The sequence below is a fragment of the Centroberyx affinis genome, unplaced genomic scaffold, assembly GCF_046629955.1.
Source record: "Centroberyx affinis isolate AG114_WGS23_722 - 3 ecotype Tasmania unplaced genomic scaffold, CSIRO-AGI_Caff_v1 ptg005187l_1, whole genome shotgun sequence".
Classification (NCBI taxonomy): domain Eukaryota; kingdom Metazoa; phylum Chordata; class Actinopteri; order Beryciformes; family Berycidae; genus Centroberyx; species Centroberyx affinis.
In genome coordinates this window covers 15,904-30,433 of record NW_027282578.1, presented here as the reverse complement: position 1 = coordinate 30,433, position 14,530 = coordinate 15,904, and the positions used below count along the sequence as shown (strand labels likewise).

At 41.2% G+C, this 14,530-nt stretch overlaps 1 protein-coding gene across 1 annotated transcript; it reads left to right on the top strand.

Moving 5' to 3' along the window:
* Positions 1-309: 309 nt before the first annotated feature.
* Positions 310-13,966, top strand: LOC139666884 (Y+L amino acid transporter 2-like). The gene is made up of 11 exons (XM_071546226.1): positions 310-597; positions 914-1,089; positions 2,054-2,196; positions 4,234-4,359; positions 5,424-5,568; positions 6,754-6,877; positions 8,884-8,987; positions 9,142-9,238; positions 9,382-9,531; positions 10,021-10,204; positions 10,543-13,966. Exons 1-11 carry the CDS (start codon positions 445-447, stop codon positions 10,635-10,637), a joined length of 1,497 nt encoding a protein of 498 aa, XP_071402327.1. The 5' UTR covers positions 310-444; the 3' UTR covers positions 10,638-13,966.
* Positions 13,967-14,530: the final 564 nt, after the last annotated feature.

The following is a 14,530-nucleotide window of genomic DNA, read 5'->3' as shown; positions in this document are numbered from 1 at the left end:
GAACTAGACAACGGGACACTTGAAACTTCAAAGTGACTGTGATCTTCTCACACACATCAGCAGTTAATCCAGTGCAACAGTCGACTTTTCAGTCGGGCTGGTTTGTATATTACCTACAATTTAGGCTATGTGAAACTGAAGTTGCTGTCGCAGGCTTGTCCCACACTGACTGTTGCTTGTTTTCCTTACAGATTGTCCCAGTGGAAGACCACTCATCACACAACCATGACTGTTGTTTGAGACAGCATAGCCTTAGCCACTCTTCCATCTCCTTTTCCATTTTGCTTTGTCTACTCCCCTTTTTTTTTATTTTGTCCAGATTTAATCTTTCATTTCTTTAACCCAATCTCTCAATTTCTGGTGCTGCCAGAAATCAATATATCCTATTATCCGGTTCCCTGTTACCTATTCTGGATTGAGGCTTAAGGCCATAAAACTGCCAGTATGGTTGCTGCAATCGAGTCGTCCCAAGTCCCAGGCACGCCGCAGGCGTCCCAGGACAGCGGCGTGCGTCTGAAGCAGGAGATCTCCCTCCTCCACGGCGTCTGCCTCATCGTGGGCAACATGATCGGCTCCGGCATCTTCGTTTCACCCAAGGTAGGAGGGCCTGTTCTGTTTGGCTGAATACTACATGTGTCCCGATGTTTAGGCCATTTTCTAGGCCACTATCTTTTCAGGTTGGAAATGGTTCCCCATCCTCACTTACTTTTGATTGAAATACTAATACTACTGAAATATAACTTTCAAGAATTATTACATTTTAAATAAGTAGTTGATTGTTTAATAAGTGATTCTACTTCTAAGTTTGAAGTAAGTGTAGCCTAACTCTGATGCTTATAGCTATCATCATAGTCTCTGGCATGTTTTTGCTTTGTGTCTGTTATATTTTCCCCTCTCCCACCTCTCTCTGCAGGGGGTTCTTTTCTACACCGGCTCGTTCGGTCTGTCCCTGGTGGTTTGGGGCATCGGAGGGGTGTTCTCTGTGTTTGGGGCGTTGTGCTACGCTGAGCTGGGCACCACCATCCGCAAGTCTGGAGCCTCCTATGCCTACATCCTGGAGTCCTTCGGAGGCTTCTTGGCTTTTATTCGGTATGTACTGTAGCTGTTTTTTTGTGTCATGCCACCATGATGCATGGCATGCTGGACATTATGTTGTCATGGTGCCCTCTGTCTGTCTGTCTGTCTGTCTGACTGTGGAGACACGTTCTTGTGAACACAATAACTCAAGAACAATACATGACAGAAACGACATACTCACACCACAAGTTCCCCCTGTAGTGTAGATGATGTCATTAGACTTTGGAGCAACTTGCTGTATTAATTTGCATATTAATGAGGAAAAACTGTTTTTCTTGAAACTGCTTTAACTTCTTAATGCTTTAAGATACAGAGTTGATATTAACACCACCCTTGTGTTTTGTGAAGACAAGTATGTTGACCTAGAAATATTTGCTAATTATTCCATTAATAATTAGCTTAATTACTGACCTTGTTACCATAACTGGTTATATTTAATGTATCATGGTGATTATGGTGGGACATCAGGCAGCTCAAATGCCTTTTGTTTACTATGGCATGTGTCTTTGAGGCGCCATAAAACACCCATATTCCTGAATGGGGAACACATATAATGCAAAACTTGTTTATTGATTCCTTGCATAGTTTAATAAAATGTTTTTTTTGCATTTTTTAAATGGACTGTGTAGTTATTGTAAACACAAGCAGTAGTAATAGGCATCCTGGTGGCTTCGTTGGCTTCATACCATGTAACTGCAACGTTCTGGATGTCACATGTCATTCCCCACTCTCTCCCAGTCTTTCCTGACTCCCTCTACTTTGTCCAATAAAGACAAAATTCCTTCATTTAATGTAATTTACTGCTTCTTGTAGCGCTTTGAGCAGAGGGATTAGTAGAATATTCACATTGTCTAAGAAATCTCAGTCATGAGAAACAAAAGAAGGGTGCCTCCCCATAACTGTTAATGTATGGTGTGTGGAGAGAGGAGAAATTAGGTGCGTACATGTCAGTGATTACTGATCCATTCCATTGTAGACTGTGGACATCGTTGATGATTGTGGAGCCGGCCTGTCAGGCGGTGATAGCTCTGACCTTCTCCAGCTACCTGGTCCAGCCCTTCTACCCCACCTGCTCTGCCCCCTATGACGCCGTCCGCCTCATCGCTGCCGCCATCATATGTAAGTTTCTCCCTCTATTGAACACACTTCTCTGCTCTGCTTTACCTGATGTCTGTGCTTTTACATTAGTGGTGAAAAGGACATGGGTGGACAAATGGGTGGGGTTGCAATTGACCAGCTAATTGTAATAGAACTTAAGTTTTTAATCTTTTTTTTTTTTTTCAAATCATAACCAAAGGTTGCCCTTTTTGATCAGCTCCATCGAAGTCTCAGCAGCGAGTCACGGTAGAATCCAGAACAAGCTCCTTTTGCTCTTTCTACAAGCATTAGCTGTAATTTCCACCACTATCCATTTTCCATATTTGCATGTGTTTGAAAGGCCTTTGTATTATTTCTGGCTTTGTATCTCATATCCTGAATCATATCCATTATTGCCAAGGGGTTTCTGTGAGCTGGGGCATAATCAAATCCCTTACCAAATCTCAAGTCACCTCTGTACAAAAAGACTCGTTCATCTTTAGATGAACTTGCTGCTCGGGGACTAAAGTTGCCATGTAATTGGTGTCAGCAACTGGAGACGTGAAAAGCACAAGGCAACACATACAGCAGCAGCAGAATGCAACCTTTTCAGTTTGGTAATGTGTACCTAAATGTAACCTTTGACACGATGGGATGAAACCGGTTTTAGCCTCGCTGAGGTCTCGTTGAAATGTGTAGCAGACGGGTTTCAGATGAAACTGCATGTAATATATGCACAGATTATGTACCTTTGAGACAAAAATGTCTTGTACAGCCTCTTGTTGACGTATGAGAAGGATACTGTATTCTTGTCTTTCTAGTATGTTGCTTGTTGACTGTCTAGTGCATGTTTACTAAACTCAAGCTGTAAATGCCATAACAGTATAGCTAATGCTGACTGGCTGGTGTCATGAAAGCCACAGGTTTAAATAAAATGGTTCAGCATTAATTCAGAGTTATTCTAGTGTTACCTTGTCACTGTGGTATGAGTTGCTGAATTGCTTTTTGTCTTGCAATTTGCGCTTTTGTCACTGTGTTTACGGTGACAGCTTTATGGAAGAGGAGGTTTTCTCCGAGCAGTTGTGAATTTGCGTTCACCCTCCTGTGAAACACCTGTTAAATCAATGTTTACACTTGGCAGACTGTTGGCAGAACATTTGAGGAAGGAGGTAGGAGGGCTGAGAGGTTAGCTGCAAGGGAAAGCCAATGTTGACAAGCCATATATATGTGGAGAGTCATGTAATGGAGAGCATGCTTTTTATTGCTTGAGTCAAACGGTCCGTGTAGTTATCGCAAGCGGAAGCAGTGGTATGCATGGTACTGGTGATTTTATGCATGCTGCATTTAGTTAGATAGCATTACTGGCATTGCTCATAACAATTAGCAAAACCCATGTAGTACAGTGCATTTATAAGTAGACATAGGCCTACTTGTTTTGTGCCTTGAATGTATGCCTTTGACTGTCCCTTTACTCTTTATAATAATAATAATAATAATAATGATAATCTTTATTTATAGAGCACTTTTCAAAATCCACATTACAAAGTGCTTCACAAAGGCAGCAAAATAAAACAGACAAGTCACAAAATCAAATGCAGACTAAAATGTGGACGCTTTCTGAGGAACCAGAGTGCTGAAAGTTTTCTGTCTGTAACCTCTCTCTGACACGCACACACCTGTCCATACAGTTAAAAAAAAATGTTTTTTCTGTTTTAATTTGTTAATTATGTAAAATTATGTAAAACAAATGCACTAATAAAACGAGACCTGCTACAACAATTCCAGCCACTGGTCTGAAGCCTTGCTTGTGTGTTGCCTCTGTCAGTCTGTGCTGTGCTTACAGGTTTGTTTATCTGAAGCCCCTCAGCAGACAGTTGGCCTTAGCTTACCACCAGACATGGACCAGATGGACCAGACATGTTCAGCCAGTCTAGTTGGAATAGCAAAGTATTTCAAGTGAAATGTCTATATTTAGTGCTGTAATTTAATACCTGCTTATCCACTCCTCCCCGCTTGTCTCCATCATTCCCTCCCTCTTTCATATTGGTTCACCACTTTCTTTTCTCCCCTCTCCATCAGGTCTGTTGACCTGTGTGAACTGTATGAAAGTGAAATGGGGGGCCATTCTCCAGGTCGTCTCCACCGTAGCCAAGGTCCTGGCTCTCATCGTCATCATCATCGCCGGCCTGGTTAAGCTGGGACAAGGTAGGAGCACCTCGTCTTCCACCCTTCTTTAAGCCATTTCAGAAATTTGAATTTATTTTATTTTTATTTTTTTGGTCCCCACATGATGAAATCTCTTTCTGTTTGTTCGGGGCCCACTTGTCAGTGGCAAGTATTTTTTTAGCTCGCTCAAGACAAACATTTAGTCTTACTAGTCCGGGTCCGGAGCTTTTCCGAAAGTGTAAAATAAACTATTTGAGGTATCTTCAATACATGCGAGAAGCTGGTTACTTCTGTTCTGTTGTGTGGGAGATTGTTCCACTTTAAGAGTGTGGGTTGTTTGTGGGTCTGTGGGTTGTTTTGTGGGTCTGTGCATGTGTGGGCATGCAGGTTGTTTCACCAGGTTTTCACCAAGTCGCACTAAACTTACCCTCCATAAAATCAAACTAGCCTATTACACACATTCACACCTTCACCTCACTTCACCTCACAGCGGCTCCCGCTGCCCATCCTCTGTTCATTCACAACAGCCACAGTTGGGTGAGGAGCAGACGGCGTTGCATCCCCTGATCTGATCAAAAAAACACTGTACTGTATATCCGCAGTTTAGTCTGAGTTAGTTTATTCCCTTGCTGTGCGGTTAAAGATTACTGCTGTCCTTCAAATTGATTTGGATGCTGGGGATTTGTTTGTTTAACACTGCAAGTAGGACTATAAAGCCCAGTTGTGCGCTAGAAACCCTGTGACAGACGGACTGATTCACTGACTGACTGACTTATTAATAAAACAAATTACATATAACTACAGCAGCCTAAAGTCTGTGAGTAAACTGAACATCTGTTATTTTGGAAGAATTACTACATGTGGAATTATTTTTGAACTAGGCTAATTTTCTAAATAAAAAAAACAACAAAAAACTGATTCTACATTGTAGAATTTGTCTGCTTGGGTTCTCATAGCAACTCTGGTCTCTTATCCACCCTTGTTCTCTTCTGTAACTCTTCTGCTGTCTTCTTTCTGAAAAGTTGTAAATGGTTCCTTTTTAAAAAAAAAATTATATATAAATATGTGTGTGTGTGTGTGTGTGTATGTGTGTGTGTGTGTAGGTCACAACCAGAACTTTGAGGACTCATTCAAAGGTTCCAAGTTGAACCCCGGTGACATGGCCCTGGCCCTCTACTCTGCCCTCTACTCCTACTCTGGCTGGGACACGCTCAACTTCATCACTGAGGAGATCAAGAACCCAGAGAGGTACAAAGCCTGCCACTTCAGAAAGTTTTCACAATAGGCTTGATGTCATGCTTGACTTAACTACACAAGGCACCTTTGAGGAATAACTTGATATTTAAGGAATAACTTGATATTTAGGATTTCATTCTGTTTTTTACCACAGTGCCATTTTGTTGGTATTGTAAAGTAAGGAAAAGCACTATTGGAATTTGATCAATTTATGAACACAGGGAAAAGATTAGATGGTATGTTTAAAATAAAAATCCACCCTAAAACACTTTAATACTGTTTAAAATGGCTATTGGTGATGTATCTTGCCTTTGTGGGTTCATTTTTGTTGTTTGGTCATGTATTTTTCTTATTTACACAAATAACAGACAGGAAAAACAATGTAAAATGTAAGAGTAATTGCAGGTTTTGGTGTCAGTCCTTCAGAATCAGCAGCCCCGGCTGAAATGTAACCTTTGACAGGATGAAACCGGTTTTAGCCTCACTGAGGTCTCATTGAAATGTGTTGCAGACGGGTTTCAGATGAAACTGCATGTAATATATGCAAAGATTATGTTCCTTTGAGACAAAAATGTCTTGTACAGCCTCTTGTTGACTTATGAGAAGGATACTGTATTCTTGTTGTTCGGTGATGTATTTTTCTTTTTTACGCAAATAACAGACAGGAGAAACAATGGAAAACGTCAACAGTAAATGCAGGTTTTGGTGTCAGTCCTTTAGAATCAAATAGTAATGGCTTTTTTCTAGACTGACCATTTTGTGACTGATATGACACCAACAATCACACAGTGAGAAATCCATCATGGAAGAGGAAGACACCCACAGTAGCCTCAATAGACCTCTTACTTTTACTGGTGCTAGCTAGCATTTTCACTCTCTACCTATATGTAAAACCCAGCTGAGCACAACAAGTCCAGGCCCGTTCTCTGGGGCTTGTTGAAAGTCAATCTGTTAAATCTATGAAATCACTAACTGAAGTAGACGAGGCAGGTTGAGAGACAGTGGATATGACAAAAAGGAACATTTGTCAGTGACAGTGTAAGAGCATCTGAAGGTGGATTTTGATTAAACAAGAAGAACCTGTGGTATTTATTTTTTCTCCACAGCCTTACTATTCTTCCAAAAGGAAAAGTGCAGGATGGTTAATAATGTGAGACTTGGATCACTGAAAACCACTTATTTCACTTTCCATTGTAGGAATCTGCCCTTGTCCATCGCCATTTCCATGCCCATCGTCACAGTGATCTACATCCTGACCAACATAGCTTACTACGTCGTCATGGATGCAGACACCGTGCTCAGCAGTGAAGCCGTCGCCGTGGTGAGTGTGGGCTTCAGCAGCACTCTTTTCCAAACTAAAAGCACTTCTCACACATACACACTAGGGATGTGACGATATATCGAAATTCAATATATCGCAGTACAAAAATGTGACAATTCATATCGTGGGTCAGAAAAATTAATCACGATATTAGCTCCATTTTATTCTGCTGCAGTAATCACAAATGAGACGGCTTGCCCATCACAATCTCACTAGCTCTCCATAAAAATTCTATTATATGCTCTTTGTAATGACATTTTTAAATTGTTGTGGCATTCTAGCAAGCCAGTGCCATTGCTAGAAAGATTTGGGTGTCAGAAATAAACATAATTCTGCACAGTCAGACTTTGTTGTCATTGAACTTTTACTTATTACATCGTATCATGGTTGTAGCGAATCGCGAAGCCCGTATCTTATCGTGAGAAAAGCATATCGTCCCATCCCTAATACACTCACTTGTACGCTAGGGACAGCAGGAGCCGACCAAAACACACATACTAATGTCCATTCATAAACCTTATTAGTACATCACAAGACCAATCCAAATTGACAGCATCTGCTCAGCCTCATAGAGCGGCGTCTTTTGATCTCCCCTTCCTGTGTTCTGCTGTCATCTCTCCAGTCTGGCTGGCGGCCTCTGGCACCAGTGTCTATGGTGTAGCACTCCCTTGTGGTTCCCTGTGACGGTAGGAGTCAGGATGATGACAGGAACCTCAGTTAGCTAAAGAGGTTAGCGCCCCGCCCAGGAACACTGGGACATTGATGATGTAATTAGGGCATGCGAGGAGGGAGGGTTGTGCTCAGGCTTGTTGACAATGGTATTTGATAGGCCATCGTTTATTAGAAGAGGATTCAGCCTGGCGGTTTACTGAAGCTCCAACTGTCAACATGCCATCGGCTGGCTGTTCCTTCGAATTAGAACAAGATGCAGCAATTATTGGTGTTTATTTCCAAGACTGAGATATTTCAAGAATGTCATTTGGCGTCAGTGTGACATCTTGTTATATTGCATTCATAGTAACAAAATCCACTTTCTATCAGAGCTGAACAGTTAATCAGAAAAAAAAAATTTAATCACAATATGAACTTCTGCAATTTCCAAATCGCAGAGGCTGTGATTAAGGAGAGGAGCGTCCAAACTGGATTTTTAAACAAGATAATTTAGAGCTCCGGGTAATGTCTGGTCCATGAATCAAAACCTTTCATCATACTCAGTAAATCCTGCACACTGACATCTATTTTTATTTTTTAACAAAATCACTTTTCTTTAAACAATTTTAAAGTTGTAAAAAATTTCTGACAAGAAAAACATATGATCATATGAATCGCAGTTTAAATCGCAATTGCAATATTCTGTCAAATAATCACAAGTCGATTTTTTTTTATAATATCTTTCAGTCCTACTTTCTACTTCTACTTTCGATTTCCCTTACGTTTTATTCAGCCAGGCACCCGGAGTCCCTGATATGGTGCAGCAGCGCAACATGTTCCCAATCCTCTTTGCTGCAAAGCTATACCTGCTGACATTCAATGCTGAAAATATGGGACATTTTCCATAACAAGAAGCACACACTCTGTTGCATACACACACACTTACACGCGCTCTCACACACACACACACACACCACTATGATTTATAGTAGCCCACTGGGCTGCCCATAGCACGATTATTTCTTTTTTGTGGGTGGACTGACCTTATTTATGCATTTTGTTATTCCATATCATGCCTTCAGCTAGAATAGACGATGCCATCAGTGAAGCATAGCTCGTAGACTGTAACTATAAACATGAATTATTCACAAATAGTGAGATTAATGAGAGAAGTTAAATCACAGATGTACAGCAGGAGCAAGAGCTGAAAAAGGAACAAGAGTGTTGGCAGGTGCGGTAGCCAAAACAGTCGCTTTGTAGTTGGGACAACATAGGGGGAGGATGTGGAGAACCGCTGATCTTGTCTAAAAACGAATATGAGTGGTGAGCCTCTCTTCTCCTGAATGTTTCCTCAGACGTTTGCAGATGAGGTGCTGGGCTGGGCTCGCTGGCTGATCCCGCTGTCTGTGGCCATCTCCTGCTACGGAGGCCTCAACTCCTCCATCATCGCTGCCTCCAGGTCAGTAAACACACGCACCTGAAGCTAGGCTATGATCCATTTCAGTTTTCTCTGTTGCAGATCCACCAGGCTGTTCTACAAAACCCCATTTATTCCCATAATGTTTTGAATGAGTGACTTCTCTCACCGTCCCGCCGTTGTTTTTCTCCCCCAGGTTGTTCTTTGTTGGTTCCAGAGAAGGCCACCTACCCAATGTCCTGTGTATGATCCACATTCAGCGCTACACCCCCATCCCTGCCCTGCTTTTCAATGTTAGTATCACATATTGCAGTGGGTGCTGGATTCTGCCCTGTGTGTTTGTTCATTCTGGTCGCCCCTCGACGCCTGTGTTCCTCAAACATATTTGCTGCCATTCTAAATGTAGTTTTGTGTGTGTTTGCTCTTTCCTTCCCAGGGCACCATGTCTCTGATCTACCTGTGCGTGCGTGACGTTTTCCAGCTCATCAACTACTTCAGTTTCAACTACTGGTTGTTCATCGGCCTGTCCATCGCCAGCCAGATCTACCTGCGCATCAAGGCTCCTGACCTGCACCGACCTGTCAAGGTAGCAAATGAATCTAGCATGAGCGTTGACATGCACCTTTAAGCATTTAGGACTTTAGATTACATTTAGTAACCCATCAGTCGCACCATTAATACAGGCCTGACCCCTCCTGCTATTAGTAAGGAGAAATAACCATCACGTTATGTCAGTCTTAGGTCTAGTAAGACATGATGTTTTACTGTGTAATAAGGTAAGTAATTTAAGGGAAAGCTGACCCACAATTTAACTGTCAGAGCGATGTGGTAAAATGACAAGGCTGGAGAGAAACTGATAAGATATGAAGAGTCCGGTGGGGTTTATGGGTTACACACATAATATAGATAGAGATCTCATTGTAGGTAAAAAATACAATGTTGTAAAGTTGAGTTTGCTTTTGTATTATCCGACATGATAAACTTCAGTTACAACTTCCCTTCCCCACTTTTCACTTCCCTTCATATTTTCATCATCTTCCTCTGCCTTTCCTCTCTCCACCCCCCCTCCCTCCAGTTATCATTATTCTTCCCAGTGGTCTACTGCCTGTGCTCCCTGTTCCTAGTGGTGGTGCCCCTCTACAGCGACACCGTCAACTCTCTGGTGGGCATCGCCGTGGCGCTGTCCGGAGCGCCCGTCTACTACATATGTGTCCACCTGCCGCCCAGCTCCAGACCAGCCTGCCTCGCCAAGATGCTCGGTAAGAGGCCTGAACTGACGCTGCCTAGACCAGTTGCCACAAGCACATGTAAAAAATCTATTTCTTTGTGCTGTTAAGAGCTAAAGAGATATTGAGATTAGTGCTTCAAAGTTCAAATACAGTCCACATGTGTAGGGTTCTATAGTGTACTTGGGGAATAACCCCTCCTAATACTATTAACCTAATGCTAAAGTTTTCTAACCAGTAATGCCTTGGGCTGATTTGTCTGGAATTATATCTGTTCAAAATATCAGTTTACAGTATTTTCTCCTGTTTCCAAGAAGTTGCCTTGAGCTCAGCCGTTCATTTTTCTTGTTTCTGTTTTCCTGTCATTGCAGATCTGATCTCTCTGAACACGCAGAAATTGTGCATGTGCTGTGTGGCCTCGCCTGATATTGACCTGGACGACGTAGACCCCGGAAAGATCGAATGATGGACGAACATAGCGCTTGGGGTGAAGTACTGTATGGATGTTGGCATGGGAGGAAGAGTGGAGAGATGGAGGAGGTTGGGAGATACAGACTTTGGACTAGTAAACATTAATAGCAGGAAGAAAGGAGGAGAGATGAGCTAAACACCCATCTCCACAGCACTCTCCTTCACCTCTTTCATACATCAGCTTTATGGAGCAGGATTTTACTCAAACAGAAGGAATTTATAATTTTGTATATAATAGACCTCTAACATGTTGCACTGTACAAATAAACTTGGTACTGAGACTGTCCACATCCACGTGCTGTGGGACTCTCACCTGTGCACATTGACATGTTTGTACACAATGCAGTGCTGGTTGTGCAGCTCCCTATACACATGCCCTTGTGCTGCATCTCTCTCTCTCACACACTCACACTCACTCACACACACACACACACACTCTCACACACACAGAACAAATGCCATAGGACAACTCTGCAAGACATGGAAAATAACCTGGCCTAGAAAGAGTTGAGTCAGCAAAGATGTCGTGGCACAGCTTGTCTTTCTGGCCCCCAGCAGTTCAAAAGCATGCACACAGCACCTTATACACAAAATGGAGCTGGTTAAAACAAATTTACAGGTGATGTTAAATTGATCCAGTTTTCACTTGCCTTATATGCTAGATATGAGTTGCATCATGACAATGTTCGTAGCCCTAGCTCCGGTGAATGTGTAGTGCAAACAAAAAGGGCTGGATTTATTCAAACAAAATGCTGAAAGGCACAATCCTCATCTTCACAGTGCCTATGTATAATGGGTTTGAGGGATTTGCATTGGAATTAGGGTTAGTGAGGGTTAGGTAAAGTAATTTGCCAATAGATTAATATGCTGATAATTGTGGCATAGTTATGAGCATGTAAGTAATAGAGTTAAAATCAACTGTGTGGGCATGGCAGCCAGACAGTGAGTCCAAACAATGTTCAAAACAATGTTCTGTTGTAAGGGACATTTTGAATCACCTTCCCTTTTCTGTTCCGTTATGATCCTGCCTTTGTTTGCAGAAAGCTTTATTCCTTTCTAGTGCTGGTACCGTCCTCAACGGACAGCTGATCTCTTGTCAGTTGTAGTTACATTTTGGATGCCAGTTCGGTTGTGCATTTTAGTTCCAGTTGCCTCGCCGACTTGCACCATAGTGAAGTTTGAGTTGTAAAAAAAACAGGTCAACTTATGATCAGGAATGTAATGCTGCACCTAAAAATGTCAGGATCCTGATCCATAGGATGTGTGCTTGATACACAAAGTCTAACTAGTCTGTACTGAAACACAGAAAGCAGAAGCAGAGGATAATTTCTAAAGCTCTAAAAAGGACCAAAAAACAGGTGTGGAGGTTTTTCTAATGAACATCTTGTTTAACAAGTAGGGGGAAGAGATTACTTTCAAAGGTGCTGTTGTTTCATTCAGTTTGTTTGTATGAAATGTTAATCTTGAGCTTGTTGATGGACTTTGGGTTCCGCCTTGTGTCATGTGGCTCTCTGTATGGTTTTATTTTAGGGTAATCCTACTATGAACATTATCCTTAATGTTAAGTCCTTTACCATGTGTATCCACCTTCCATTCCACCTAAGGAATGCCTGATCCTTCTACAGTGCAATTTTCACTCTCTCAACCAAACCTTTGATTGCAGCTTCTGGGCCATATTTGATTTCTATGCACCTCCTAGTGGTAGCTATGTAATGTTCACTTTGTCAAAGAACATAATTGCCATTCAGGGACAAGCTATAAAAAAAACTCTCAAGTGACATTCAAGATGCCATCCAAAGCTTGTGTTGCATTGTGTGTTATGCTTTTGTTTATGCTGTTATTGTCATTTTTCCATTTGCAATGTTATCTTACTCTCCTTTCATAGCCATTTACAAACACATCCAAACTAGTCAGAGCCATTATCTGTATCGTAGAAATATAGTTAAACAGTGCTATGAACGTCCAAAAGCTTTTAAATGTTTGAATTAATGTATGCTTCTCTGATTGTTAATGGGTTATATAGCAAATGTGCATGTGGGATCGTATTCATTTTTTTTTTTTTTTTTTTTTTTTTTTTTCCTCCAACTGCGGTCTAAATGGACGCGAAGCTCAGAGGATCAACCTCACTGCTTTGTATGTGTATTTATTATGTATATTTTTTTACCGTCTCGTCTTAAGAGTTTCTACCAGAGATAAAAAAAAAAACACATTATCACCAACTTTTATTCACAATGCATAGCTCAAGGTCTTAATCCAGCTGATAGTTTTACCATATTTCTAGTCACAGAATGTTGTGTAGCTGTGTCGTGTTTTTACTGTCATAGTGTATCGGCTTCATAATGGGAAAATCATAGCTGTTGTTTAACTACAACTGCAGATCAATTGAAACGTTTACTGTCCATCCAGCCTAAATATATGGAATCATAGGTCTCTATTTGAGATGACGGATCAAAAACAAATCAAACTTAAATGGTGTATGAACTATGTATGTACTGTGGTTCTTACTGTATATGTGCCTTCTGTAAATGTGGTCCGCCCAAGACCCGACCTATTTTTGATATTGTGATGCAGCTTTTGTGTACAGTACAGTAGATGAGCACAATCATATTGTACCACATGTTGCTGGAGTATGCCTAATGTTTTTCAATGGCTCACCAGAATGCTAAGATTTGTTTTCCATTTGAAGTGGCTTTACTGTCCAGATGTCGTAGTTGGGGTCAGTTGACTGTCAGCTGTATGTATTTGAGCCATATATCGATATCCATATTTAGCATTGTGATGATTTTGGCGCTAACATGCCCACAACACCAGCAAAAGAAGCATATGTTCTTCATATGTCTGTTGCTTTCTCTGGGATCAAAATGTCATCAATAGACTCTAGTCTTGTTAGTGTATTGTTGCCAAGGAAAACCTCTTCTCTACGGTAAGCAAGACACTATGTAGTAAACAGATTTCAAACAGGAACATCTTCATTCCATTTCCTTATAACATTGTCATGTTATGTTTTGTCATTCCTAAAAAGCAGAACATCAGTGGTATACAGTATATTTGGTGTGGTTCATTGTACCAAATGTACGTTTTCTGGTTGGGTTGTAGTCACTGTGGGGTTTTTGAAAAGTCATGTTATGTATTTGTTGAATTGGAGTCTAGCAATCATGTGTGGCTTGCATTGTTCACTGTTTTTATTTATTATATTTTGGACATGGACAAACCAAATGGCAATAGATATTTTCAGTGCAAGGAGATTTCTGTTTGCCCAGACCAATGGAAGAGTGTGCTGAGTGTGTTTTATTTGAATAAAGGCAGGTATGTGCAATGTCAACATCCAAATGACTTTGACTGGTCTTATGCTCTGTCCTCTACCTAAAATGGGAACACAAGTGTCTTGAATTTCTGGTTGCAGTGCCCGGCTAGCTGCCACTAGAGGTCATGCTCTCATAATGAAATCTTCTCAATCTCCCATCAGGCTGATTTATCATTGATCATGGAGTTTTGCATGTTCTATAAAGTTCCTTTATCTGCAGTTTCTGTTTTTTGTTGCATTGGAGCTGTAGGCCAGAAGCATTTGTTGGCTACTCGAATGCATTATGATAACAGACTGATATTAGACTTATTCCCCTGCCTCCGATGTTTCATAAGGCTGGCTACTATATTGATGTTACATAAGACTACACACCTCTCCATTTGCTGATGCACTTTTTGTACCACTGAATTAAATTAAACAGACGTGGTGTGCAAAAAATAAAGTTGACAGTATATGGAGCTCTTGCAGCAGCTTGAATGCTGAAAACAGCTAAGATGGAGTGTTATGCTCGATTCAGAAAAAAGTCAACTTAGTACATTACTATGACATTCCCATATCAACAAGGGCCTTAGTGGTCCAGTCAG